The sequence below is a fragment of the Puntigrus tetrazona genome, chromosome 6 (genome assembly GCF_018831695.1).
Source record: "Puntigrus tetrazona isolate hp1 chromosome 6, ASM1883169v1, whole genome shotgun sequence".
In the NCBI taxonomy this organism is placed as follows: domain Eukaryota; kingdom Metazoa; phylum Chordata; class Actinopteri; order Cypriniformes; family Cyprinidae; genus Puntigrus; species Puntigrus tetrazona.
The window spans coordinates 26,474,066-26,500,617 of NC_056704.1; the positions used below are offsets into that span (position 1 = coordinate 26,474,066).

Below are 26,552 nucleotides of genomic sequence, written 5' to 3' on the forward strand. Positions count from 1 at the left end.
TTCTGGTGCATAAAATATTCACACACCCGTACGGAGCTTTGACCTTGACCTATCCTCATTAATTTCATGAGAAAAAATAAATGAGAATTCTAAAATATTTATACGCCATGATAGTATTTGTTTACTGCATTAATGTTTATTTATAATAACAGAGAATCCTTAACCAACAATAATGAATATTGCATTAATCAACTTTGGTCCTATAATTTCAGTACCAAAAAATAAGATTTTCTTTCAGGAAAATGCAATATAGAAATTTTTTGGGTGAAATTCTTTTGAGAATAGCTATGAATACTTATTTTAAAAAAAATTACACCTTCAAGCCATGCTCGATGCCACAACGTGCGAGAACACGGCGTGTTTTAAGCAGCTCAGCTTCATGTTGTTCAGTCATCCCACTAAAAGAAAAGGGTCTGAAACACAGCGCGGTGGTTGCAATATTTTTTTTTGCAGTTTTACTATTTTACATTTTAAGCCTTTATCGCGAGTTAATATGAAGCATTTTTCTAAAAAAAATTTAGTAGTCAGCATTATGTGGTTTGAAAGTGTTCCGAGAAACAGGATGTTGCAAGGCTTAACGGGAAGAATACACTTTTTAAGACGCCGACTCACATCTGGTCTGACAAAACGAGATCATTCATGTATACAGATGTTGCAGTTTTCTTGTTTATTGCAGAATATTTGATTTGGACTTGCTTCAAAAAGTTCAAGGTTCATGTCACTCAAATACTTCTCGCAAGCAATTCTTCGATGGCATCTGACAGGCATGTGGGTCAAAATACATGCATTTATGCAAAATACATGCATACGCGTATTATTAGCAACCCATGTTACTTCCTTAATGTGGCATAACTGAGAAATAGGATTCTCTGGGACAAACAAACAAACGAAAAACACAGTAGCCAGTAACTTTTAACTGTCTTTTGGAATAATATGCTCATCAGTGACTGAAACTGGTTTAATAAACTACGGTCAATGCAATTGTGCCCTTGGTATTCCTAAAAGGATGTCTTGATAAAACACGAAAACCACTTTACAATATCTTATTTCTTTCCAAAGCAATAGGAACCGTTATCCAAGTTTTTTAGAAATACATAGCATTTTATTTAGATTAAGAGTCACGCTTTTAAAACGGACCGTCACTTTTATATCTTCAGTAGCCATCCATGAATGATAAAGTGTTGGTCCTGAATGAGAATAATTACAATAGTAATTTAGAAATTACGCGAATGCTGCCGTGTCGCCGATAGAGTCGCGGGATAATCGTGCATTGCAGCGCGACCATCTCAACGCCATCCGGATTAAATACAGTGATGTGACCAGAACATCCAAGTCACTTCTCCTCGGTCTCTCAGAAAGCCACAGCAGCATCCGTCAACACGCCAGTCCTGCCGGTGCGCGACCTCATACACATCGGTCTCTAAACGGTCCTCATAGGTTGGATTTGGGTGCCGTGTTGACAGGGATGGCTCTGAGCTCCGTCCGCATACACAGGTACTCGCCGATGACCGCCATGAGGGCCATGCAGGCCACGTTTACCAACCACCATGACAGGGCGGCTGGGAGATGGGCGTTATAGATCCAGCAGCCGATCATGTGAAAGAAATGCACCGTCACCGTGAAGTCCAGACACTGTTTCCCCCGTCGGATGAAAAACCACAGGCCGAGAGCACTGGCAAAGAGACACAGAGCCAAGAGTGACTTCCGATGGCAGATAAAAGTTAGGAACAGCACGGCATTAACATAAACTTACCATGTAAGAGAATTCAGAATGAACGCCATCATAGACAAGCGACCCTGTGTTGTTGAAAAGCCAAGAACCTTGACAGAAAGTAGACTAGTTAATTCGTAGTACCGGGTCGAGAACATCAGCGTTATTTATCTTCGTATTTGGACGGTTACCTCGTAACTAAATATCTGGTCGAGTGATCTGCTGGTATGGACCAAACCATCAACTCCAGCCAACCACAGACCTAAGAAGCTGTAGTAGATGCACTGCATGAGGACAATCTGGGAAATGATGAGGATCGGATCCCAGACGTAACTGCGGAAATGACTGCCCATCCCGCGGGAGATGAGGGGGACAGACACACGTCCCCAAACCGGCTCGATGGGAAGCTTGACAGAAAGATTAGAGCCTCAACCTGCCAGTGACAAAAAAATAACAGTGAGGCTCGGTTTGCTTCTCAGTCAAAGTGTTATGGTACATCTAAGGACATCATTATAGACACACATTATTAGTTAAAATCACGAAACACAACGCAGACTAAGTAACCACCGCTGTTTAGCATCACTAGACAACGCGCGCACTAGTCAACATTCACGCATCTCGTTAGCATTCGCTAGCTAAACATGGCTAACCAGCGACTTTGTTGACATCCGTCTGTGAGGACTGTAACGCTGCGAAAACACAAAGACACATCCGTGGGGCGACTCCGAGGTCGACGGGGCGGCTGACAGATCGAGGTTACGGGCAGGCAACGCTTTATCGCAACGCTAATAACGATATCCTCAACCGGATGCGAAACTCGGAGCCGCTGTCCGGGGCGTGACGTCATCGCTCGCGTGCGCGTTTCTCGCGCAGCAGATTGACGTCAAAACAGACAACCCTGCCCTTTTATTATTTTTAAAAGCAGGGTAGTAGCATCTCGAGATATGAAACCAGCATCCCAGTTTCAAAAACATACCTAACCAGCGTGTGGGGGGTTTTTTTTCAACAGGGAGGGAAGATAATCTAAGGCCTTCCTTTATTAATGCGTTGTCATAATTCAGTGGAGCATCGTGGTTGCTAAGGTGTTAGGAGTGGTTGCTACTCCCCTGCTGTTAAACATTTAGCTTCTGTTTATAGTTTGATGTTTAAGGTTTCATAATGAATATGTCTATAGGGGCTGATGCGTTTCTTCCAGCGACACTGTGGTTAGTTTTTATGTATTTTTAACCTGCGTATTAACTGGCATGGTACTGACACAGTTACTATCAGTCACTTATGCACTTGTGGTCAGTGTGCTGGTAACATATCTCGCATTTGACTAGATCTTCTGTTCGTTTCGCCCATCTCAGCCTCAGCTGTGGTCAGTCAGTTGGTTTGCGTGAGAATTAAAACAATTGGCCATTCTGGTACACTGAAAGCATTGTGCAAATGTAAATAGTTTTCCTTTATGCTTTCCTACTTTGCAAGCAGTTTATTGCGACATGGTTATTGTTTAACTGGGACATGTTCATTATAAATATATAGCATCTAACTTTATAGTTCAGTCAGGCTGTGTGTTATTTGAATTTACTGTTACTATAATTTGTTATGTAAATCTAATGGTATTTTTATTGTAATGCACAATCCAACACATCTACAGGTAAAGACAAAAAATGCTGAACAAAGAAAATTAAGCCTATGTTTAGGACTATTAAGCTTTTTTTCATGTAATTTTAATGACGCTTTTCACCCCTATTTCACATTAATGCGTGGTAAAAACCTTTAAATTATGTTAATGTAAAATGTAATTAAACTACTGTGAAGTTATTATTCTCAGTCATGAAATCAAGAGAATTATCTTTGACAATAATGAGAAAATAAGGCTTTAAAGTGGGTTGCCAGGGTGTTGCTATGCAGTTGTGATATGGTTGCTAGATGATTACTGGTTAAAAAAGCTATTTGATTTTATTAGTTTCTATTAATTAAAGATGCAGTATGTAATATTAATATTGAGGACACGCAAAAGGTACAAGTACAATTAACAAGGATAGGCAACAAGCCTTACAACGTAAGCTCATGAGTTGATTTATCCGCATTTAAAAAAAATGCTCTGGTTAAAGAGACGTTTAGTTAGATTTCGATGCTTTTTAGGTCAGGTAAGAATCTGTGACCTCTGAGCTAGTTCATTTTTTTTTTTCAAAGTAGAATAACTGGCTGTAGCATTGTGTTTATTTGGTAACACTTCATTTTAAAGTGTCATAATACAGAGTAGTTACCTAATTAGTACTTAGTAGTAGTCATTGTACATACTTGAAATAAAATGTACTTATCATATAACTAAGGTGTGGAACAGCCTGTGATTGTGATTTGTAACGTAACACAGCGACTTAAAATAAAATGCATCAAGATTGTACTTGTACCTGTGTAATATTCTGTCATTTTAATGTCATTAGAAAGGTAACGCATGTATTTAGGCTGTGTACTAATGGGTTAAATCAAACTAAGTTTCCGCTAGATAAGGTGTACAAGTATGGATACACGTGAAGTACACTTAAGTACAATCTTGCTACACGAGTAGCTCATGTCTGTGTTCTTGAATTTAGAATTAAATTGTAATTCTGACACACACACGTGGCAATCTTTTAGTTAGATAAGTAGTTGTGTAACAGACTCGGGCTGTAACAAATGTGTAAAAGTAGCAGCCTATTACTTCTCCATAAAGTACAAACTGTTCCATAACTTAGTTACATGGTAAGTACATTTTGTTTTATGTAACTACAAAGGCTACTACTAAGTACTTACTAGTTTACTACTCCGTATTATGGACACCTTAAAATACATTTATCATTACTATTTTTTTTGACATGAATGTGAAATGTGAACTTAGCATGTTTCCTAAATATCTGCTAATGAGCTAAAGAATATGTAGAAATGCGTAACATCAATTTCCTGAGGTTTATGTGTAACCAAATGCAAGCCTTGAGCCGAAAAATGTACCGTAATGAACATTTGCTGTTTTGTTGCTTGGCGGAAAATTGTAACCTGAAGCATTGCGACTGTAATGAATATTTGTTTGTTCTGCTTATTGGTGGGACATTTCTGTTAATTTCTGTTACCCTCTTCAGTAGTTGCTTGGTGTGCATTTCAAATGGCAAGTGCAGCAAACCATCCAGTAATTATTCTTGGCCACATCAGGCAACAAAATATTTTTATTACATTCAAAAGAGAGATCTTTGAAGCTGCAGAGGTTGTAGTATCTATAGAACCTATCCATTTTTGGTCTCACAGAGGTAACTTCATTATACAGTTAGACTGCTTTTACATTCGGTAATGTCATATTGAATGTATTCCAACTTAAACAGGTGTGGTATAGTGCTTTGAATATTTAATTGTAGTCATTGCCATTCTGTCCAGCGCTAGCATACCTCCTTGCTATGCAAATAAGGCCTACTGAATGTTCACAAAACCTGCTATTTTCTTGGCGCAATTACGCTGGAAAAGTATTGTTTGTGTACGCTTTCAAGACATTGTGGCAGCAGTAATTCATCAAATGATGGAGAAGAGCATTATAACTGGGCATATTTCCACAAACGCAGTGTAAACAAGTGCTCTCTCTGCATTTTAAAGAGCTGATTCAGATGCATGAACTGCAGTAATGCCAGCTCGCCGCAGTTCGCTGCGTCCTCCGCGACGAAGAGCGCAAAATCACAATGGAAAATGGAGAAATGCGTTGCGTGAAATATTTTGCACAATTTTGGGGTATAGTTGTGCTGTTTCCTGATTTGCGTAGTTCCCTCAGATAGCCAGTTGCAACAATCTCAGACAGTGTGTGAAAGTGTCTTCCATATTTGCAACACCTCCGGGCAGCTATTTCAGGCATCCAAGACCTGAAAAGAGAACTTGAATAGGGAAATCAACCAAAACTGACACGAGCTGTCCCGTAAATGTGGTTTATTATGCTCAAGTAGTGTTAAAAAGCTTTTATTTCATGCTAAACCAACCAATGCCCGTATGCAGTCCTATGTGCGCCGCTCAAAACACTTACTGTCTAACCAGAGTTGCAAGGTTTTCGCAGCAAATCCCACCCAAGTGCTACTCAAAATTAGCCTGATTGCTTTTCAGCGGGATTCCGGTAAAGACTGGGGTAAAGTATGCATTTTTTTAAAGGTTGCATTCTAGGGGCTAAATAGCACTTTGTTGGGGTCACTTCAACCCGCTGAAAAAGTGTTAAAGTAGTCTAATTCCACGAAAAACTGCAGACTTGGCAACATTGCTCCTAATGGCAGCTGCATTGGTTCAATGTCTTTACTAATTGCTGATTGGCTCTTTTACTTAGAAGGTGGAGCTTATTCTGCCATATTGCGTGTTGCATCTCCATCTTTGTATACTTGAATGATTCCCCTTAGTCTGACTTGCTACTGAACTTGGGTTTTCTCTGTAATGGGTCCAGGACTGTGCTGACCCGGGACGGCTGATGGGGTTTTACAGAGCACAAATCGCTGGATGATATGAACGAGCGTATCACGGAAGCGTTGGATGCGGAAAGCGTACACCAGGGGGTTGAGCGCGGAGTTGATGTGCGACATAAAGATACCCACGTAAACAGCACTTTTGGGCATGTCGCATGTCGGGCAATAAAACACAATACAGTTCATAATATGCAGTGGCAGCCAGCAGAGCGCGAACAGAAACAGAACCAGAGCTAACGACTTGGCAAGTTTCAGCTCTTTACGGTAGTATTTGCTCGAGTCGCAGGTGGCCTCGGCCCGACGGTTGAGCTGGCGGCAGATCACGCGGAAGATCTCGGCGTACAGTCCGGTCATGATGATCAGGGGCGCCACCACCCAAATGAAGAAGTTGAAGTAGACCATGTAATCCATGCGCATGACTTCGGTGAACTGGCATTTGATGGGCGTCGTGCTGACGTTTCCGGGTGGGCTGAGGTGCCAGCCGGCCATCGGCACTAAACCGGTCAGAAATGAGATGAGCCAGCACAAACTCACGGCTACCCATGCTCGCTTCTGAGTAACAATAATGTTGTACCTGTCAAAAACATTTGACATAAAAACTTTTTAAATCCAGTCATAAGCACAAACAACAATGCTGGTGTTTTTTGTATAACACACACTTCTAATGTTATAAACATGCATGAGCACGTTTCAGATAGTCTTAGTTCACCCACTGACTTCCATATTCTGAAAAAAAACGGTTAGCAGCAATCCTTGAAATTGCTTCATTTGTGTTCAACAGAAGAAAGAAATTCCTAGAGGTTCAGAATGACTGTCATTTTTGGGTAAACTATGCACTTTTTTTCAGCACTATAGTTCTAAGCAAATACATTTTTTACATTGTCAGCATGTCGTATTCCTCAAAACAGTGTTTCTATTAACAGCTGCTGCATTCATACAGCTACTTTAGTATTGGCAATTGGCTTTTTTATTTAGAAGGTGGGACTTTTACCATTATATTGTGCATCTCTGCCTTTGTGCATCCAAGTCTCCTTTGTTGGTGGCTGCCATGTAATTGCTAAGGGGTATTGAATGGTTTTACTGCGTTGCTATGACAAGACACTATATATATATACCCTTGTTTGTTTCTGTGACTACTGCCCACTCCCCCTTGTTACCTTGTTTATCTTGATTATCTGTGTATTTAAATGGTGTGCTCTTCACTTGTGTTTTTGCTGGCCGTTGAAAGATGAATGTTTGAGGATGTCCCTGTATTGTTCCTTGGATGTGCCTGCTTCCTGTGCTTTGGGTTGTCTGCGTAATTTATCTTCTTGATTAAAGTTGTGTTTGCAAATTGATCGATCACAATGTTAGAGTGGGATATTATCATTTTCCAGACAATAATACGTCTGAATTAATACGAAATCATTTAGATTATAGTATTTGTTTTATTTCTGTACTTAAAATAGCAATGTTGCACATGCCCAATGTAGTACAGATACATTTCCTTAACCTATTTAATTATAAGATATTTTAATATATTCAACTCACCATTCACCACAAATGTGTTACATAAGCAGTTTAAGTCACATGCCTTCAAACATCAAGCAAATGAGTGGTTAGGGATGCTGCCAAAATACTATCAGACCAGTGAACATCATTCCCTTTGACAGACAGTGGAGGTTTAATTTAGTTAAAAGCCTTGCATTACACTAGCCCATTGATTTGCATTATAGAAAGCAAAAGATATATTGCTGTCCTGCTGCCCAGCCAAGAAATATGATAAAACAAAGAGTGCATTACAGTTAAAGCGTAATAGGTACATGACAAATGCAACTTGAAATAAATAAAAAATATAATTTCTAATTAGAAGGTTTGGTGAACACACATTTCATTTTAACAAATTTCATTGCAACCAAGTTGGTGAAATGCGTTTTTATGCATCCAAAATTCTTTTTTTTTTTTGCAGTGGTGAAGCCATGAAGTCTAAAACCGTTTCTACGCCAATTAGTTTTGAGCCAGATACAGCTGTGTTAATTCTGGTGCATCACCCTGATGTGGTTTATTTAAAAAAAGCATTTTATTATAAATATTTTGATAATTTAATATCACATTTGCATGTTCACTGGTCTCCGATGTCAGGTAACGCTCACGTGACGTGCTAGTAAACAGAAAAATGATTTAATCTTTATATAAAGTGTCAGACCCACCTGGTGGGGATTTTGACGCGTAGGAAGCGGTCGATGGCGATGGCCAGCAGGGACAGTATGGAGCTCTGGGTGATGGTGACGAGGAGGCAGGAGATGAAGAGGCAAGTGTAAAACAGCGTGTTCAGACCCAAGCTGATGACCACCGCCAGCGGGATGACAAGAGCGCCGACCGCGATATCAGCCAGTGCCAGAGAGACGATGAAGCAGAAAGTGGGGTCTCTGAGAGCCTGGTTCATGTAGACCACCAGAACCACCAGCACGTTCCCAAGCACAGACGCCAGAGCGATAGTGCTCTCTATAGAGATGTACATCAAGTCCATCTTCTCCAGACTTTCAGTTACCGTCGACATCTTCACAGTCTGTAGCAGTGCTTCCTCTTCCACCATGGCACTGGGTCTTCTATACGAGTCTCATGATGTTTCCTCAAACGCTGGTATGCGATGTCATTTTCTCACTCACTATTTTAAGCTTTTTTGAGTATTTATGGCACCGGTAGTGGCTGAACTGGTCTGACCTGTCAATAAAAGCCATGAAAAGCACTAAGAGTTTCTTCAAACGCAGCTCCGTGTGATCTGTTGTTACTTTGAGTGGCCGTGTGTCTTGTTCTCTTCTTCTTCACGAACTTGGGCTTCTCCTTCTCTGTTGCGTAGGCTCTGCTGGCTGGAAAGGGAGGGGTGCTTCATTCTCTGCAGCACTATTTCTTTGCCCGCTGCTCTTCTCGCTCAGCGTATCTCTCTCACTTTCTCTCTGTTCGCACGCTTCCCAAACCTCAAACACTAATGCTGCTTGGAATTTGATTGAACGTTACTTTTAAATTACAATTCCACTTCTGAATTTGCATTGACTGGAAACAGGATGCTTTCTTTCTTTCTTTCTTTCTTTCTTTCTTTCTTTCTTTCTTTCTTTCATTTTATTAGACAAAAAAAATAGTGAATACACTCATTTAGTCAAAGATAACACAATACAGTTTAAAATAAAACCATTACGTAATACTGAACAGCTTGAGTTAAAATACACTGCTACGCATTTAAAATACATTTCAATTACTTAAACGTATAGCAGTGGATTTTAACTCAAGTTGTCTCAAGTGGGTTTTCATACACACGTTTTGATTACTAATTATTAATGTTTATTTAAAGTTTTTTGCCACATGCAAACATATAAAGTTGATTTTATTTTATATAAGTTTAAAAAAACGGATTATAACATCGTTAAATATTATGCCAATTAATAATAGCTTTTTTCTATTTTAATATATTTTAAAATGTAATTTATTCCTGTCACACAAAGTTGAATATTCAGCGTCATTACTTCTATATATATATATATATACGATACCTCAGAAATCATGCTGATTTGCTGTTTGAGAAAAAAATGTTTATGATGTTAAAAACATACATTTTTAATAAAAAGCATTTATTTAAAATATAAATTTTATTATAAATGTTTTGTTAGTATTACTATATTTTTAATGTATTGTTACCTTTTAAGAGATATTTTTTGCTAAATTCTATTATTAACTATTATCAGTTTACGTAGCATAATAAAACATTGTGATTTTTACAAGAAACCTTCAACAGACATGTAGAAAGTGATCTAGTTCTGCCCTTTTTGTTGAAATATTTTATATTTCCCTTAAATAAATTCCTCTTCCTGCCATTCCTGTTTAAATTCCTGTTCAGCTTCCTGTGGGTCGTGGCTAATTGAATTCAAATTCACACACTTGAACTCAACGGGAGCAAAGACCTGCTTGTTCCAGAATCCCGTTTCCTGCCTAATCTCTATCACTGCATGGAGAGACACGTAATTTAATATTCAAATGTTTCCACCCAGGAAATCGGACATCATCTTCATCAAATTAATTTTTCAGTAATGTTCATTGTAGTGTGGTAATGGATTTGTCTCAGTATTGAGGGAAGCACTTGCCATCCATGATCATTTCATCTGGTTTATGTGGTTATCATATCTATTTTAGTCCTCTCAAGAAAACTGAGAGTCATGACACAGAGGAAGATTTGTTGCACTTTTACAGGAATTCTCGCTTATGCTTCATTGCGATATCAACTAGACATCATAGATGTTTCAACAAGATATTCTTTGGAGAATAATAATAGAATGGATGTAGATCTATAATCATTTGTGGGAGAATTTGTTTAGAAATATTTAAGCTCATATTGCAATAATGGCATGAAACTCTAGAGGAGGCACATTTGATTTATACTTCAGTTCAAATGTAATTCATTTAAAGTTAAACATGCTAAATACGTTAATTCTGGTGAATCACCCTTTATTCTGAAACGGGATTGCAGCCGTTTTATTACTTCGTATTTCATTTTATCTCAATAATTTAACAACACATTTGCAACTTCACAGCTCTCTTATAACAATTGATTGTCACAAGACAAAAGATTAAATATTTAGTAAGCGTTTTATTTGAGTATATTTTTTATTAAATATTTTCATTAGCGGTTTTCTGACTCTGAGTTCTTCAGACAGCTGTGTCATAACGAAATTAAATGCCGCTCCACCTTGCCAAGATCTCCTGAAATGCACTGTTTGGATCTTCAGCCGTTTTAAGACCTATGATGTTTCAAGTAAATGCTGTTCTTGTGCTTTTCTGAAAGCTTGTCTTAATAAGGCAATCTCTTTGATTAGTTTCAATTCATTAAAATGTTGCAAAATACCTAAATGTCTTTCCAGGGAAATGCGATGCTTCAGATTTCGATTAGTGATTTATGCGATTGCTATTGCTCATACTAGAGATTCATGACTCATCGTGCACCATGTCTGTTGAAGTGAGCTTTTTTTTTAAGCTGGTTATAATTGCATTGCATCTTGATCTAATCTTGACCTTTGTTTGCATGCAAAGGGCAATTTGCGGTAGGTAAAACAGGTAGCTATTGCTTAATGCATTATGCAGGACTCATTCAAATCTTCTGGTAGAGACTTTCGTCATGCATAACCGTCTGCAGTTTTCCAGAGACGACTGACAAGAGATTCATAAAGGCCCGGGTTGTCATGGCGACGGATGCTGTCATCTAATTGAAGAGAGATCGACGTATCAAACACAAAGGCTTCAGGCCATCCCATAGGACTATTGACTTGAGCGGTAAGCATGATGCATATGAATATGTTTATGTCTGCCTTGAGGTTCAGTGATAATGACGGTTTGAAGATTTAATGGGAATGTGCTCTAATAATGTCTGCAATTATATACAAACAATTGTACTCGTATAAAGAGTGTGATGCAAATGTTTGGATCTCATACAGTGACTTACACCCTGGATATTAGAGTTATTTTGTCGAACGTTTAATGAAAGCATATCAGATTTGCATTGTAGTCAGCTAGGGACTTCAGCGATCAAAAAGAGTTATAAAAGAACCGCAACTTCTGTGTTGTGACAAGTGGAGAAGTTAGTGGTCAAAGACGAGTTATGTAAAACCCGTAGTTCCTTTAGTATAGCTTTTATTTTGAGCGCACTGAGCAGCAATGCGTCTCTCCCTCGCAGCTGTGTTGTCATTTGCATCAAATTAAATACGGCGTATAGATGTGTGGTTTCATAACCCCCGGTTTTCGTGCCGCTGATGAGAATTGATTTGGATGTCGCTTTTCAAATCTGCGCCAAAAGGTGTGTTTCGTATTTTTCAACTTCACTCAGCAAAATGAACTCAAGCGATGTTAGGAAAAGTAATAACGTGGAAGATGAACGTCGTAAATCCTTCTCGTTTCACTCGCGCCGTTTGGACAGAGGCCGATGTAACGCTGCATGGAAAAAGAACAAGATGGGCTTTGAAAAGTGAGACTTGTCTTACAGAAATCCGGTACTGCTCTCAGAGGAACGCCCCGAACGTTCCCTCGGGATCAGCAGTGTTCACTTCCACGTGGCCCGATGCCAGTACATCAATTAAAGAGACTACAGAGGGAACGTCCAGTCTAATATACAGCACAGTCCAACCGTCTGAGGACACGCTGATAATCTCATTTAAACCTGGAGCAAACGGAAAGTTAAAGGATTTTACGACGTGAAAGAAATATTTAAGATCTTACATTGTGATTCTACTCTTAGTCAAAATATATCGTAAAAAGGGAAACGTGTGAGTGTGTGTGTGTGTGTGTGTGTACAGTATACAGTATATATATATATATATATATATATATATATATATATATATGTGTGTGTGTGTGTGTGTGTATGTATATGTATGTATGTATGTATGTGTGTATATGTATGTATGTATGTATGTGTATATGTATGTATGTATGTCATTGAAACTGAAACACACTGGCCAATTAAGTGTAGAGGGTTTAATGGCTAAATTTGACCAGCCTGGGGACCAATCTTTATTGATTGTACAGTCCACTAGTAAGAGCAGAGTGTGAAAGTTTAATTAGCCCAGAGTGCATGCTGCTTCAGTTTCATTGTCTAACCCCTGTGTGTATATATATATATATATATATATATATATATATATATATATATATATATATATATATATATATATATATATATGTATATCAGCCTGGTCTCATAAAAATATGTTTTTACATGCCTTACTGCACGTTTCGCTGTAGTTTAAAAGAGAAATGTCCGTTGAGTGATGCTACAAGGAAACTGAAACGCCTGGTTTTAGACCACAATAATTCATTAGTATGGCTGTGGGCCTCCTTTTGCGGCCAGTATAGCATCAATTTGTCTTGGGAATGACAGATACAAGTCCTGGACAGTGGTCAGAGGGATTTTGAGCCATTACACTTTTAGCAACTTTTACTCATCATTATTCATCAGAGTTTTACTGCCTTTAGTGTTTACTTATTTGGTAAACTGCAGTAAAATGTTCTTGTTAGTATGTATTTCGTGTCTCGCTAAAAGTAGAAGTAGAAACGCACACACACACACACACGTACACGTGTACGTACGTACGTGTAAATACGACGTCACAGACTTAGGGTAAAATGGCTGGTAAAATGTGATCCCCAGGCATGTCTGGGTGAGTAAATGTCAGCAGAGTTTCCTTTGATGTATGCGTGTTCCTTTAGCTGCGAAATTTATGAAGTTATAAAGGAAGGATGTGGAAGGTCTGACATGCTGCACTTTATGCCTCAAATACAAAGAAGAGGCTCAGAGTGACTGCGCTTCTCTGTGTTTCTCTTCCTCTTTCATCACAATTACATATTTTTTAAATGCTTGCAAGCAATGTTGTTTCGAGAAGGTCAGTATCTAGAGAGCAGGGTTGTGATGGATCATAGCACGAGATGTAACAAATTAAATTATTTCACACAGTATTTATATGTGCATATTATATTATTTTATATTATATTATACTTCACTCCTGTCGTCAGTAGCATTAATCCTTAATGTGCTGATCAAGAAATATTACTGATTATTATCAATGAAAACCTTTTTGTGTAAACTGCAGTTTTATTTGATATCTATATATTTAACTTTCTATTTGATGAATGGAAAGTTAAAAATGTATTTTTATTTTTTGTAACATTTGTGTATTTACTGTCATTTCAATTGAGTACGTCCTTGCTGAATTAAAGTATTAATTTATTTCTTAAAATCAACTATTGTTTTTAACTTAACTATAAACAAATCCTTAAAAAATCGATCCCATGCTTTATTAAAAAAAATGTTAAAGACCCCAAAACATATATACAGATTATACACACACACACACACACACTTCATTGAAACGCATGTTAGTGCAAGTTGTCATTAAAAGTAAGATACACAAAACAAATAAGTGTATAAAAACATATTTTTAGCATTCATTGTATACATGCAGGAAAAACAGCCTCTTTATTCTACAGCGGGTTTGTTTTTAGGGCAGCTTTTTTTTTCTTTAACACAAAATATGACAACGCTAGAATTAAAGTGTATTTTTGGATGTTGGATACGATGTCATTTAACATTTTCCTTTCTCTTTAGAGTGTCACAAGCTCTTGGTGCATAAAGAAGAAGATTTTGAGTAAAGTCTCAAAATCAAAGAGATGTTCTTTATAAAGACTATGACCTGTACACATCACAACGTGGGGGCGTGTCTTCATCACAGCGCGTGGTTGTGAGAGAAACCGCTTTGCTTGTGCTTCCAAAAGAGGACACAACTAGAAATCAGGGGTTAAGTTGTATTTACTACACTGTTCTAGAACAGATCGACACACATATTAGAGTGTGTTCAGTGCATTTACAGAAGACTATTTCCTGAGCAGCTATGCTAGCTGTGCACAGAGGCTATCTTGCACTTCTTGTTCACGTTTAAGAGGCGTGATGTAACGTGAATGCTTAAAAAAGGCGACACGTCACGATAATCAGTAAATGTGTCTCCACTGGATGCAACAGAGGCCTCGTTTGTAATGTGTTTTATTGTTTGGTGCCACAGTAGTGGGAAGCGGCGTCGTGTTTTAAAAAAGGGCGTAACATTTCAGCAAATCACAATGCACTGGATAGCCGGCCAATCGGAGCACACCTTAGAAAGGTGAGCTTTGTACAAATCGACCCGTTTCGGGAGGCGGGGCTTAGAGGAGAAACAATAATGTACAGTACGTGGAAAATAATGTGTGTTTTAAAACTTAAACCACAGAAACACATTGCATTACCCCAAATACACAAATAATGTTCTTTGTAGCAACATTATATGACTTGTATATATAATGTAGGAGCAAGGCATATACAGGTCCACCGCTGGATATTTTTTTACTTTAGCCAGGCCTCCCCTACTTATTGTACGTGATGGCAGACTAGCGCTAACCATCCTGATTAGCGACCTGCGGGTTTATTTTCATGCTGCACCGGACCATGCTGTTCGAGTTGCTGCTGAAGTTGTTATCCAAAGTGTTCTGATCTCCCCTCTGCTCCGAGCTCGTCAGCTTCATCAGGATGCTCTTATACGCCATCTTGATCTTAGGGACCTTGAACGCGTACACTATAGGGTTCACGGCGGAGTTAGCGTGAGAGAGGAGGATGGTGACGTGTAAGGCGAGAACGGGCACCTTGACGCCCGTGTAGTAGTCGAGCGCGTTGATTACGTGCAGCGGGAACCAACAAACGGCAAACAGAATCAGAACCAAAGCCAGAGAGCTGGCCAGTTTCCGCTCCTTGAAGTAAAACGACCTGGACTCCGCAGCGCGCCCGACTCCTTTTCTCAGCTGTTTGGATATCATATTAAAGAGTAACAAGTACAGGATAATCATGATGATGGTGGGTGTGAGGATGCAAGCGAGGAAGTTGAAGTTGACCATGTAGGACATGTCTATGACTGTGGTGAAATTACACGTAATTGTGTGGTTTTCGGAGGTTGTCGTGTTTTTGTTGTGCCATCCAAACATGGGAATAAGACCTAGTATAAGAGCAGACAGCCAACATACAGTGACCGCGGCCCACAGGTGCTTCTTTTTGACCGCTCCTCTGTACCTGAAAATTGAAAAATCGTATTAATATTAATTGGTTGAGTAGTCTGAATTTCACAGTAGTCACTCCTAGATTAAATCTTGTTGTTTTGTATTGATATGTTTTGCTATATTTGAATTGGTCGTATAATTGGCATAATATACATTCACCCGACTGATTATAAAATGTTATATTTAATCAATTTTGGGTTTTTTCATAATGTCTTTAAAGTCTTTTGCTCACCAAGGCTGCATTTATTTATCAAAAATACAGTACAAACCGGAGGCTAATATTGCGAAATATTATTAATTTTAAATAACTGTCGTTTATATATTGTGAAATGTAGTTGATTGCTGAGATCAGAGCTTATTTTCAGCTGCTTTATATTTGGTAGAAACCGATGCATGTCTGTTTTCAGGATTCTTTGATGATGGATAGTTGAAAATAATTTTTCTGAAATGAAATTTGTACATTGTAAATGTCTTTAGTGTCACTTTTGATCAATTTAATGCATCCTTTGCTGAATAATAATCTTTAAAAAAAAGTAATAATTTCTTCTTTTTTTTTAAACTGCACACTTCAAACTCCAAAATGAATTGTGTAATGAAAAGTGTGCATTTCAATACTTAAAGGGTCATATTAAAAAATAGTCATATTCATAGGCAGCGCAAGTTATGACATTTCTGTGAAATAAATAAATACATTCTTAGTCTTGCAATAAGCTTTAAAAAAGTGAAAATTTTAATTTCATGTTCACCTAAAGAAGGTTTTTGTTGCTCAGCTGTTTCATGATCATCTCTGAGATCTGCAAACATTTGCTTTTTTTCCTTATCGGCGAGCTTGATCAACTTGACAACCGCACAAGTAAGTTTTGAAATATGCATTGCAAGAAATATGTTCCTATCATACGTTCAGACCTGAGAGGGTTATAAACGCGCAGGTATCGGTCCACAGCGATGGCCAGCAGCGAGTGAACGGAGGCCTGGGTCAGCACAATGATCACGCTGCTGATGAAGAGGCAGCAGTAAAAACTAGTCTCCAAGCGTCCATCGACCACCACCGAGAGAGGCACGGCCACGGCTCCCACCAGAAGATCAGCCACAGCCAAGGACACAACGAAACAGAACGTGGTCTGACTCAAGGCACGGCAGGACCACACCGCCCAGATCACCAGCACGTTCCCCAGGCAGCAGCCCACAGAGATGAGCACCTCCAGGGAAGTGTAGATCACCCTCTCTTCATCAGTCATGTTGAGAATAGGCGCACAAACTCTACAGGAACTTGCTTTAAGTGGTGGTTTAAATAGGAAGTTGCCTTGACACATGCAAAGCCAAACATGCTCACGTATACACAATATTTTTTTGCTAAATCATTACTTTGGAGTGGCTAATATAATGCGTTTTTAAAAAGAAAAAAAGGGTAACGCTTTCCGTGAAGCGCTCTTTTATAATGCACGTTCATTATAACGAATGCATAATGCGTTATAAAGATGACAATGTTGTATCATCTCATGCATATTCATAAGAACAGTTTTAATGTGTTATGGTATTTACTATCTGTGATTATAGCTTTTAAGAGTATGATCATTTATAACACACAATGAAAAAGATTTATCCACTTAAGCTACCATGATCTCGAACAGCCCATAAGATCAGATCAGATGAACGAGTAATATGACACATTTGCTTTTAATAGTACCCTTTAGATGGCTGTCGATAAGCAAGGTACATGCCGACTAGCCTTCAGTAGAGTATTAGCACTAATATATGCTAACACTTTGTTTTGATGCTTCCTCGTGAGACATACTGAGTAAAGGATACTTTGCAACATACTTTTACAATCTACCTACTCTACCTAAAGTCTACGGATACTTTTAGGTTTATATAATAATTTATTTTTCAGTTGGTAGCATTACCTAGCTCACATTAGCCTTAATATTAGCCTCACAGGAAACAGATAATACTCAGCACCTAACCGCTCACAAAAGTGGTTTGATCTTCAGTGCAGATCTTAATAAAGATATGATATAGTTAGTTGTAAACAAAGTAGATTAATGCGCTGTTTATAGTTATAAATAATCATACTCTTAAAAGTTACAATGACAAATTGTTATAATATGTTTTTAGGATTATTCATGTTATAACGCATTATAAGTGTTTTTATAATGTATTATGCATTCATTATAGTGCCTTAAGGATACGCTTATAATATATTATTGAAATAAAAATTAATAATAAAAATAAATATTCAGTATATTTCATTATTAAGAAGATATACATACAAAATTTAGGTACCCTGACGTAAAAAATATTTTTGGTGTATTATCTTAATCATGAACACACACTGGTTTGTAGTGCAAACATTTTTACCGTTTATTGCACATTATTTTCCTTGTTATTTCTCTATAGCATCTAACGAACTGCAATGCAAACCTTACTTTCGCATTCAGGAAAAAGGCGGATATCATTCAGAAGGTATCATTTCCAGTTTCCACAAAAAGAACTCTTTTCAACGCCGATAAAAAGAAATACATTTACATTTTGAGTGTTTTATCCAAAGTAATTTAAAACTGCTTTCAGGAATTTTATCAATTAAATAATTCCATGAGAATCAATTCCATTAACATTACAATCCAGGTAAGGATGTGCAAACACAATCCAAAGATGCACAGATGCACAGGCAAAAAAAGTAAACATAGGGAAACAGGCAAGGCAAGACTATGGGCAGATTAGGCAAAAACTTGAATAGGCTATCATATAGCTATCATAGTGATATTCGCAAAAAATGCTTTGAGCAGGGTTTATAACTGCTGTTTATGGTGTGATTGAATGCAGGTGAATGTGTGATGAGTGCAATCTGATGTGTGTGTGTGTGTGTCATCAGTGCTGTGGATGATGGGAATTGAAGTCCGGTGTGGTGAGGGAGTGACATCTGGTGGTGAGTGAATGGAAGTTTGTGGACCAGATTCATGATAATTGTGCTCTTAAGCAAGGTAGTGAAAACACACACACACACACACACACACACACACACACACACACACACACATATATATATATATATATATATATATATATATATATATATATATATATATATATATATATATATATATATATATACACACACACACACACAAATACAGACATGGCCAAAAATATTGGCACCCTTGGTAAATATGATCAAAGATAGCAGTGAAAATTAATCTGCATTGTTAATCCTTTTGATCTTAATTTTTTTTTTCAATCACAAAAAATCTAACCTTTGATTGGATAATAAGAATTTAAAATGGAATAAATCATTATGGAATAAATGTTTTTCCCTAATACACATTGGCCACAATTAACGGCACCCTTTTATTCGACACTTTTTTAAAGAAACACTCCTCTTTTTTTGGGAACAGTCTCATTGTCCAACTTATAATAAATTGAGTTTAAGAGCTTTGGAATCCATTCAGCCGATCTCTGGGTCTGGCGATAGCACTTTTAGCATAGCTTAGCACAGATCATTGAATCCGATTAGACCGGTAGCATCTCGTTCAAAAATGACCAACGAGGTTTGATTTAAAGACTCTTCTGTAGTTATATTGTGTACTAAGTCTGGGAAACGTCCTTGATTATTACACCAGAATGGAAGTAATGAAAATCACAACTTTGCCGGTCAATCATATTATTTTTGACAAATATTATTTTTCAATCATAAGTAGTAAGTTCATTTAATTTATTTATTTTATTGTGGTCAGAAGTTGACATTTACTTTTTTGTCACTGTGGCTAGTGATTTCACAAATTTCCTTGCCTCTCAGCCTTTTCACTGGCTACGATTTATTTTTTTTAGTCGGGAAATGACATTTTATATGACTTAATACTGCACACAAATGCTTTTTGTCAAAAGTCATTTGACCTATTTAAAGGGCTTTTCCTGTATTAAATGCATAATTTGTTCATAATATAATACAATAATATAGGGCTGTTATATATTTCATTAATATATGGAATCGGTATCTACAAAATCTATCTTTCCACTGAACAGAAGTGGCTGGAGAAGCATTTATGACAGCACGAATGCATTTAAACCGAAGATAAGCAAACAACCAAAACGAAGAGGAATAGAAAAGAATCAAACATGGCAAAGATTAGCTCATCAGATCTTGAGCTCTTGAGATGTGTCACCTTTACACAGAGCGTGCCTCATTGTGAAACCGAAAGCGAAATTGAACAACCACTCATTCAAAAGTGATTTTAATCTCCCACATATTGGTGTTGCGCGGAATTTTTTTTGCGGTAATATGGGTAGCTAAATATCTGTTTTTCAATATAATTGTTAGAAAATTGTTAGAATCTTCAAAGCATCGCATTCCTGTACTAAATGCTTCATGAGAAACAAAATGCATCCCACTTTCCAAAAACATTTTAATTTATTTATTTCAGCAGAAAATAAAAAGAGTGCTTACAAACCTGGGAATAAACATATACAGCATTGCGTCTGCCACGCATCTACACTGCTGTACTAAGCATTTTGGCCAGTATGAAACACAAGAACTATTTTTCTGCTATTTTTTCGAGAAGCTCTACATTTGGACTAAACGTTTCTCTAGCATTAAACTATGCGGCTTTCAATAAAATGGCAAATTTATAAATATTAGCAATCAAAAGTAATGCATGACAATCTTAAATATGGAAATGTGTGTTATGTGTCCTAAAGCCAGTAGAACCCAGTAGAAATAGCTACACACGTCAAAATAGCTTCATAATATGTGATATTTGGTCGTGAGACATGTAAGAACCAGCGACTTGAATTACTAATATATAATATTACAAAAAGCACTGTGTATGAGGTAGCGTTATAACACTGTATATATTGTGAATCAAAGCAAACGTCTCTCTGAAAAAAGTTTAGCAAAAATAAATGTTGCTGTAAAACAATAATGAAGTTATGAGTACATATAACATGTACCGTAACGCTGCTATATATATATATCACCTCATCCTCTCCAAAGGTTAGAATATACTGTACTCTCAAAATATTTAAAATATAATCTTTATTCTCAAAATATTTGCACTTTATTCTTGTTATATTTTGGCTTTATCGTCTCGAAACGTTACGGCTTTGTTCTCAAAACCATTCTCTTGTTTTTCGTTTGTATTTCAACTTCATTCTCAGAATATGATTTTAATCTCAGATTCGTCGAATTTTTTCATCTTGCAATGTGGCGTTAAAATGCTGTCGCGTCATCACGTGGAGGTTTTACATGATGACATAAGTTGGAGTTTGAGCGATGCACTTTTAATCTGCTTTATAGTGTCTGCTATATAAGTGTGTGTGTGTGTGTGTGTGTGTGTGTGTGTAGTATTTTAGGAGTGTAATGGTTGATTATAAAGTACTGTTCGTGTAACGCACCTTCTAAAACCACTAAATGATCTTCCTCCGGAAATGGTCTAAATGTGTTAAAGAAAAATAGCCTATTTCCTCTCTGTCTGTTATAGCAATTCTCAGTCTAGGAGGGTTTTTTAGTCCTGTAAACACAATGGTGTCGGGTGGAGGATTCGTTTACATCACTTTTGAAGTGCTCATCGCAGTGGGATGCTGTCTGGGAAACACGCTGGTGATCTGGGCTGTGTGGAGAAGCGGAGCGCTGAACAAACCCACTTTCTGCTTGATCGTGTCTCTGGCGGTGGCTGACCTGTTGGTCGGGGCCGTGGCGATTCCTCTGGCCGTGACCGTGGACATCCACATCAAAATCCCTTTCCACGCCTGTCTCTTCTTCAGCTGCTTTCTCATCGTTCCTCTGCAAGCATCGGTGCTCACTCTCCTGGCCATCGCCGTGGACCGATGTCTGCGGGTTTGTATCCCATTCAGGTGAGTCGGCCTTCGGAGCGCTGGGCTTTAATGCAAGTTTGTTGGGACTTTTTTTACGATGCGGTACACCTTTAGACAAATAGCTGCGGGCTGGGTGCTTCTCGTTTCTTATTCGTGCATCCTCGTTTCTTTTCTCGAACAGTTATTTGTACGCTGCAAAATTCTTGGTCACTTTCAGCCGCGCTAAAGATATCTTTAAAAAGTGACTAAAGTTCCTCTGGAAGCCTCCTCGTTCTTCTTTCCTCGTAATGCAGTTATGGAAATGAGATGGGTTGAAGCTATATCAGTATAACATTATTTTAAGCCAAGATGGCTGTTCGATCGGTTTCCAGGTCACAGGCTCGGGAAAGTAAGAGTGAGGAAACGAGCATCAGTTTAAGTACTGATAATTATTTATTATATCATTTAATAATAATAGTGATATTAAAACACATTGAAGCTAATAATATAATAGGTTGATAATATTAAGACGTGTGCAATAAAGAAATACTCTTGTAGTCTTGTATCGTGTAAGTTTTTTTTCTTTCTCTATACTAGGTTAATCATTTTATCTCTCCCAGCCCTAGCGAACCCCATTTTGTGCTGAAACCTGTTTTTTGTCATATATTTTTCTTGCATTTTTGCATTTTGGTTTTAATGATTGTTATTGTTTTCCAAGACCGCAATACATTTGGCAAGAATTTGATCCCACGGCGGTATCTAATTTTCCAAAATTAATTTCGTATTTGAAATAACCAACGAAAATGGGCATCAGTCGTCTCGTAATTGTTCTTTGTTGTTGTTCAAATAGCATTAGAAAAAAAGCTCATTGAGTTATTGACTTCATTTAGAAGGCAGAGCCTCCTTTTATAGAGCGGCCACGTTGAGCTCGGGTCCTGGATCGGAGCTAGATTTCACATTTCTTCAATGGAAGCGAGGGAATGCGTGTCCTTTCTTTATAGTCTTATTGCATTTATGTTGAAAGAGAGCGGCAAAATAAAGTTGATCCACACAAAAGAGGGGTTTTAAAGCCGTGTCTCACAGCTGTTGCTCATTTAGAGGTGACTCATTCACATATGTTAAACGACATTTGAAATATGGAAAACTTCATTTGAGCCTGGAAAGCTTGAGAATTTTGAAACGTATAAAAAAAGATTATGTGAAATTCAGAAGTAATATTTAGGATTCCCTTCTAGATCAAATAATCAAATAAATGTAAGTTTGATCATGTCAGTTCCTTTAGATTGCTTTGAAGCTAAATACTACTTATACAATTTCTGTCCCTGTAATGACGTATATGAAATAGTTTTTAAATAGCATATTATTTGTATATTTATAGAAATATTATTAATTAGCCAGGTAACAAGCAAGTACGCATCCATGATGTAATTAAAGTGCTCTATTTTTGTGCACTAAATGTGCTTAAGATCATCTAAGTGTGCTCAACTCTGCTATTTTGAGACACCATGAATGTGAACTAAAATGCACTTTTAACATACTATCTTTGTATTAAAAAAATGTATTCAGTTACCGCTTATGTTACACTTGAGTGTACTGTTGTATGAAAGATGGTTTCAAGCGTGCTACGAGTATATACACTTTTTAAAAACAAAAGTGGTATGTTAAAAGTGCACGGTTGGGTACACTTTTTTTTGTTTCTTTGTTTTTTACCTAGGTATTATAAAGTAATAGGAGCATTTTCAGATGCTAATGCTGAATGGCATATGGATTTGAAGAAATATTGTCTGTTCTCTGCTCTGCAGGTACAAGTCTACGGTCACTAGGAAGCGCTCGTGGTTCCTCGCCGCTGTGTGCTGGCTGCTGGCGTGCGTTCTGGGCTTCTTACCCATGTTTGGATGGTACAACCGCGACACGCTGACGCGTTACAACTCCACCTCCATAAACTGCGAGTTCATTGACGTCATTCCCGTTTCATACCTCGTGCACTTCATCTTTGAGGGCTGTTTTCTTCCTCCGTTGGCTGTCATGATCACTCTGTATTGCTACATCTTCTTCAGAATCAAAAGTGGACGAGCGGGTGCGTCGGCCGAAACCAGCGCATACAAAACTAAAGAGCACAAACTGGCCACGTCTCTGGTTTTGGTCTTGGCTCTTTTTATCGCCTGCTGGATGCCGTTGCACGCGCTACAATCCATCACGTACTATAACCAGAGCGTACGCGTGCCGCCCGTCGTTTTTTACTTTGGCATTCTCCTCTCTCACGCCAACTCCATAGTGAACCCTGTAGTGTACGCCTTCAGGATCCCTAAGATAAAGCGGGAGTACGGGACGATTTGGAGGAGGGTGACTGGTCAACAGCAGCAGGCAGAAATGAACAGCAGCAAGACTCCTGCAAGTTATACCACTGACAACCATGATGGAAGAGTTCATGTGAAAATCAGTCCACTGGGGGGAGTCAATGACATGACTGACTCAACAGCACGACAAATACAGGCCAAAGAAACAGAATAAATCTATATATATTAGGTGTGTAAGGGGCATAATGTATATCGTACGATTTGGTCATTTTCCAAATCATAGCGATTATCCCTATACCCTTGTTAGTGGAGACTTGAGCATTATTTAGTCATTTTGAATGCACTTGTCAATGGGACTGCTTTAAAAATGATAATTATACATTACTATACATTATAAGATAATTGGCCACGATAGTACTAACGATACATTGAACTGTAAAGAGTTTCATTCATTTTTAAAGCTACGTTTAGAGAAATCCATACCATGTTGGCAACTTTTCTGTTAAATGTGTAGATATTTAAAACGTCTGCATCTTGTTAGGTTTAAAGTTGAATTAACGGACGGGACGACATACGTTCTCCTAAGGAGGACGGGGTCTCAAATTGTTGACTGTATATGTTTGACCCAATCTGTCTGTAACAGAGCTGGCAGATTTATCTGTTATTACATTGATTTTCAGAATATTTTATAATATAACACATATTTAAAATGACATATTTAACATTTTTTGAGGTCAGCAAATATAGAAAATGTACAATTTTAAGTGTATTCTGTGAAAATAAAAAATGTTTAACAAAAAAAAAAAACTTTTAGCAAACATTTTGTCGGACACCTTCATCGGTGCCGATGTTCAGACACATCGAGGCCACCGGATATTTAGGACTGAAATCGTAAATATGATGGCTATATGCTTATGCCGGTACTTTCAAAACAGCTGCTTACAACCTTAAGGGGGAAAAAGAAGAGCTGGACGGAAATGACCTCAGTTTTGAACGTACCAGGTGAGTACAGAAAGCTGCTAACACGCTAGCTAATGTAAACATCACTGAAATATATGCGTGATCACGTGAGGACGATCATAATCTCGTGGTGTGCGATGCGCCACGATGTTGAAATCTTGTAGTGTGTGCATGTTTAAGACTCGAGGGGAAGATAATCTGCGAATATTAACCAATTGGTTGGGATTTTAAAACTCCTGTGGCGCGATCCCTGCTTAAATTCGCTTCAGACTGTAGTGGCACTGTTCAGCCGGTAGGGGGCCTCAGAACACCACAGTCTGAGAGGAACTAGTTAACAAAGTCTTTTTCAGGTGTATCTGTGGTCTTTGGTAAGTTAACCGAGTGATGCATGACACCTCTTATGGCTGAAAGTGGATAATATCACGTACGTACAATATTACAAATATAAACCGCAGTGATGCACGAAACAGTTTGTTTAAAATAATTTAAAAAAAGCTTTATTATTAAGTAGATTAAGTCAGAGTCAACCTTTTTTTTAATTGAATGTTTACATTTAATCATTGACCAAACCGACTTAAAAAAGGAGGATAAAAGAAGCAATCAAACCGACAAAGGTAGAAATATGTAAGTACTGTGACAAAGATGGTTATGTTTTTTAAATAATAATCAAAAAATTACAAAAATGTAATTAATTCAAATATATATATATATATATATATATATATATATATATATATATATATATATATATATATATATATTATATATTTATTGATATATAATTATTTAAAAACATATATTTAATTATTTAAAAAACACACACACATATATTAAGTTAAAAGGGTCAATTTTTCAGGGTCAAAGTATATGCGTTTGTTTTTCTGAAAAGTGGGAGCATACTGTATAAACTTTATGTCCTATTGCCCTAAACCTACCTTGTACCTAACACCTAACGGGAGACTGCGCATTTCTACTTTCCCCAAAAAAACTCACTTATCAAAGACAGTCAATTTAATGTGTTTCATAAGGATGACCAAAACTGCATTGCAGATACAATGACGCGTTCTGAAATTAAAAACGCATCATATTAACAAATAAAATAGCAGCCTTGCAAAATAAAATAAAAAATGAAAGTAACCCTGCAGAATAAACAGAGCATGATAACAACTATAAGAAAAACAGTATGACACTTTAACAATCTCGTTGTTGAAATGATTTGTTTTCTCTCTCGTTCGTCGTGTCTCTCGAGGAAGGCAATAGACTGTATAGTTATCACCTGAATAGGATGAGATCCTTCCCACAAACTATACAACCTACTACCTCAGCTCGTGGAGACACAGATCTCCAGCTTGACAGGAGCACAGCTTCAGGACGCAGAGGAGCACAAAGTGTCTTCAGAAGACGGCCGGTTAATCTGCCTCCGCAAGAAAGACAGTAGATTGTATAGTTATCTCAAAGGGAGGTTTTATACTCCACAACTATTCAATCTACTACCTCAGCTTTAGGGACAGAAGCAAAACGTTTCTTCATCAAATCTGCACAGGGATGAAAGAAAGAGGGAGAAAAACACATTTATTAGGAGCCATACAAAAATAAAATTAATTTAATTAGTTATCATTTATTCTAGCGTATGCATTTATTGATCTAAAAATTATTTATTAATTCATAATTAAGCATATACACACACACACACACACACATATATATATATATATATATATATATATATATATATATATATATATATATATATATATA

The 26,552-nt window shown here is 37.5% G+C and overlaps 4 protein-coding genes and 1 long non-coding RNA gene across 5 annotated transcripts in view; 1 reads left to right on the forward strand and 4 right to left on the reverse strand.

Moving 5' to 3' along the window:
• Positions 1–644: 644 nt before the first annotated feature.
• sys1 (SYS1 golgi trafficking protein) lies at positions 645–2,578 on the reverse strand. The gene is made up of 4 exons (XM_043241876.1): positions 2,362–2,578; positions 1,903–2,144; positions 1,754–1,821; positions 645–1,672 (listed from the first exon to the last, which is right to left on the reverse strand). The coding sequence occupies exons 2-4, from the start codon at positions 2,062–2,064 to the stop codon at positions 1,432–1,434; spliced, it is 471 nt and encodes a 156-aa protein (XP_043097811.1). The 5' UTR covers positions 2,065–2,144; positions 2,362–2,578; the 3' UTR covers positions 645–1,431.
• A 2,482-nt stretch (positions 2,579–5,060) lies between these two features.
• Positions 5,061–9,119, reverse strand: LOC122346603 (adenosine receptor A1). The gene is made up of 2 exons (XM_043241335.1): positions 8,349–9,119; positions 5,061–6,733 (listed from the first exon to the last, which is right to left on the reverse strand). The coding sequence occupies exons 1-2, from the start codon at positions 8,732–8,734 to the stop codon at positions 6,106–6,108; spliced, it is 1,014 nt and encodes a 337-aa protein (XP_043097270.1). The 5' UTR covers positions 8,735–9,119; the 3' UTR covers positions 5,061–6,105.
• A 4,835-nt stretch (positions 9,120–13,954) lies between these two features.
• On the reverse strand, positions 13,955–18,479 carry LOC122346525 (adenosine receptor A3). Its single transcript, XM_043241222.1, has 2 exons — positions 16,657–18,479; positions 13,955–15,763 (listed from the first exon to the last, which is right to left on the reverse strand). The coding sequence occupies exons 1-2, from the start codon at positions 17,061–17,063 to the stop codon at positions 15,097–15,099; spliced, it is 1,074 nt and encodes a 357-aa protein (XP_043097157.1). The 5' UTR covers positions 17,064–18,479; the 3' UTR covers positions 13,955–15,096.
• An 881-nt stretch (positions 18,480–19,360) lies between these two features.
• On the forward strand, positions 19,361–24,598 carry adora4a (adenosine A4 receptor a). Its single transcript, XM_043241224.1, has 2 exons — positions 19,361–21,597; positions 23,340–24,598. Exons 1-2 carry the CDS (start codon positions 21,266–21,268, stop codon positions 24,046–24,048), a joined length of 1,041 nt encoding a protein of 346 aa, XP_043097159.1. The 5' UTR covers positions 19,361–21,265; the 3' UTR covers positions 24,049–24,598.
• Positions 24,599–25,913: 1,315 nt separating this feature from the next.
• Positions 25,914–26,552, reverse strand: part of LOC122346509 — a 6,576-nt gene continuing 5,937 nt past the window's right edge. The window contains exons 2-3 of the long non-coding RNA XR_006251136.1: positions 26,289–26,329; positions 25,914–26,208 (exon numbers count right to left, since the gene is read on the reverse strand). This is a non-coding gene — a long non-coding RNA (uncharacterized LOC122346509). The remainder of the gene's footprint in view (positions 26,209–26,288; positions 26,330–26,552) is intronic.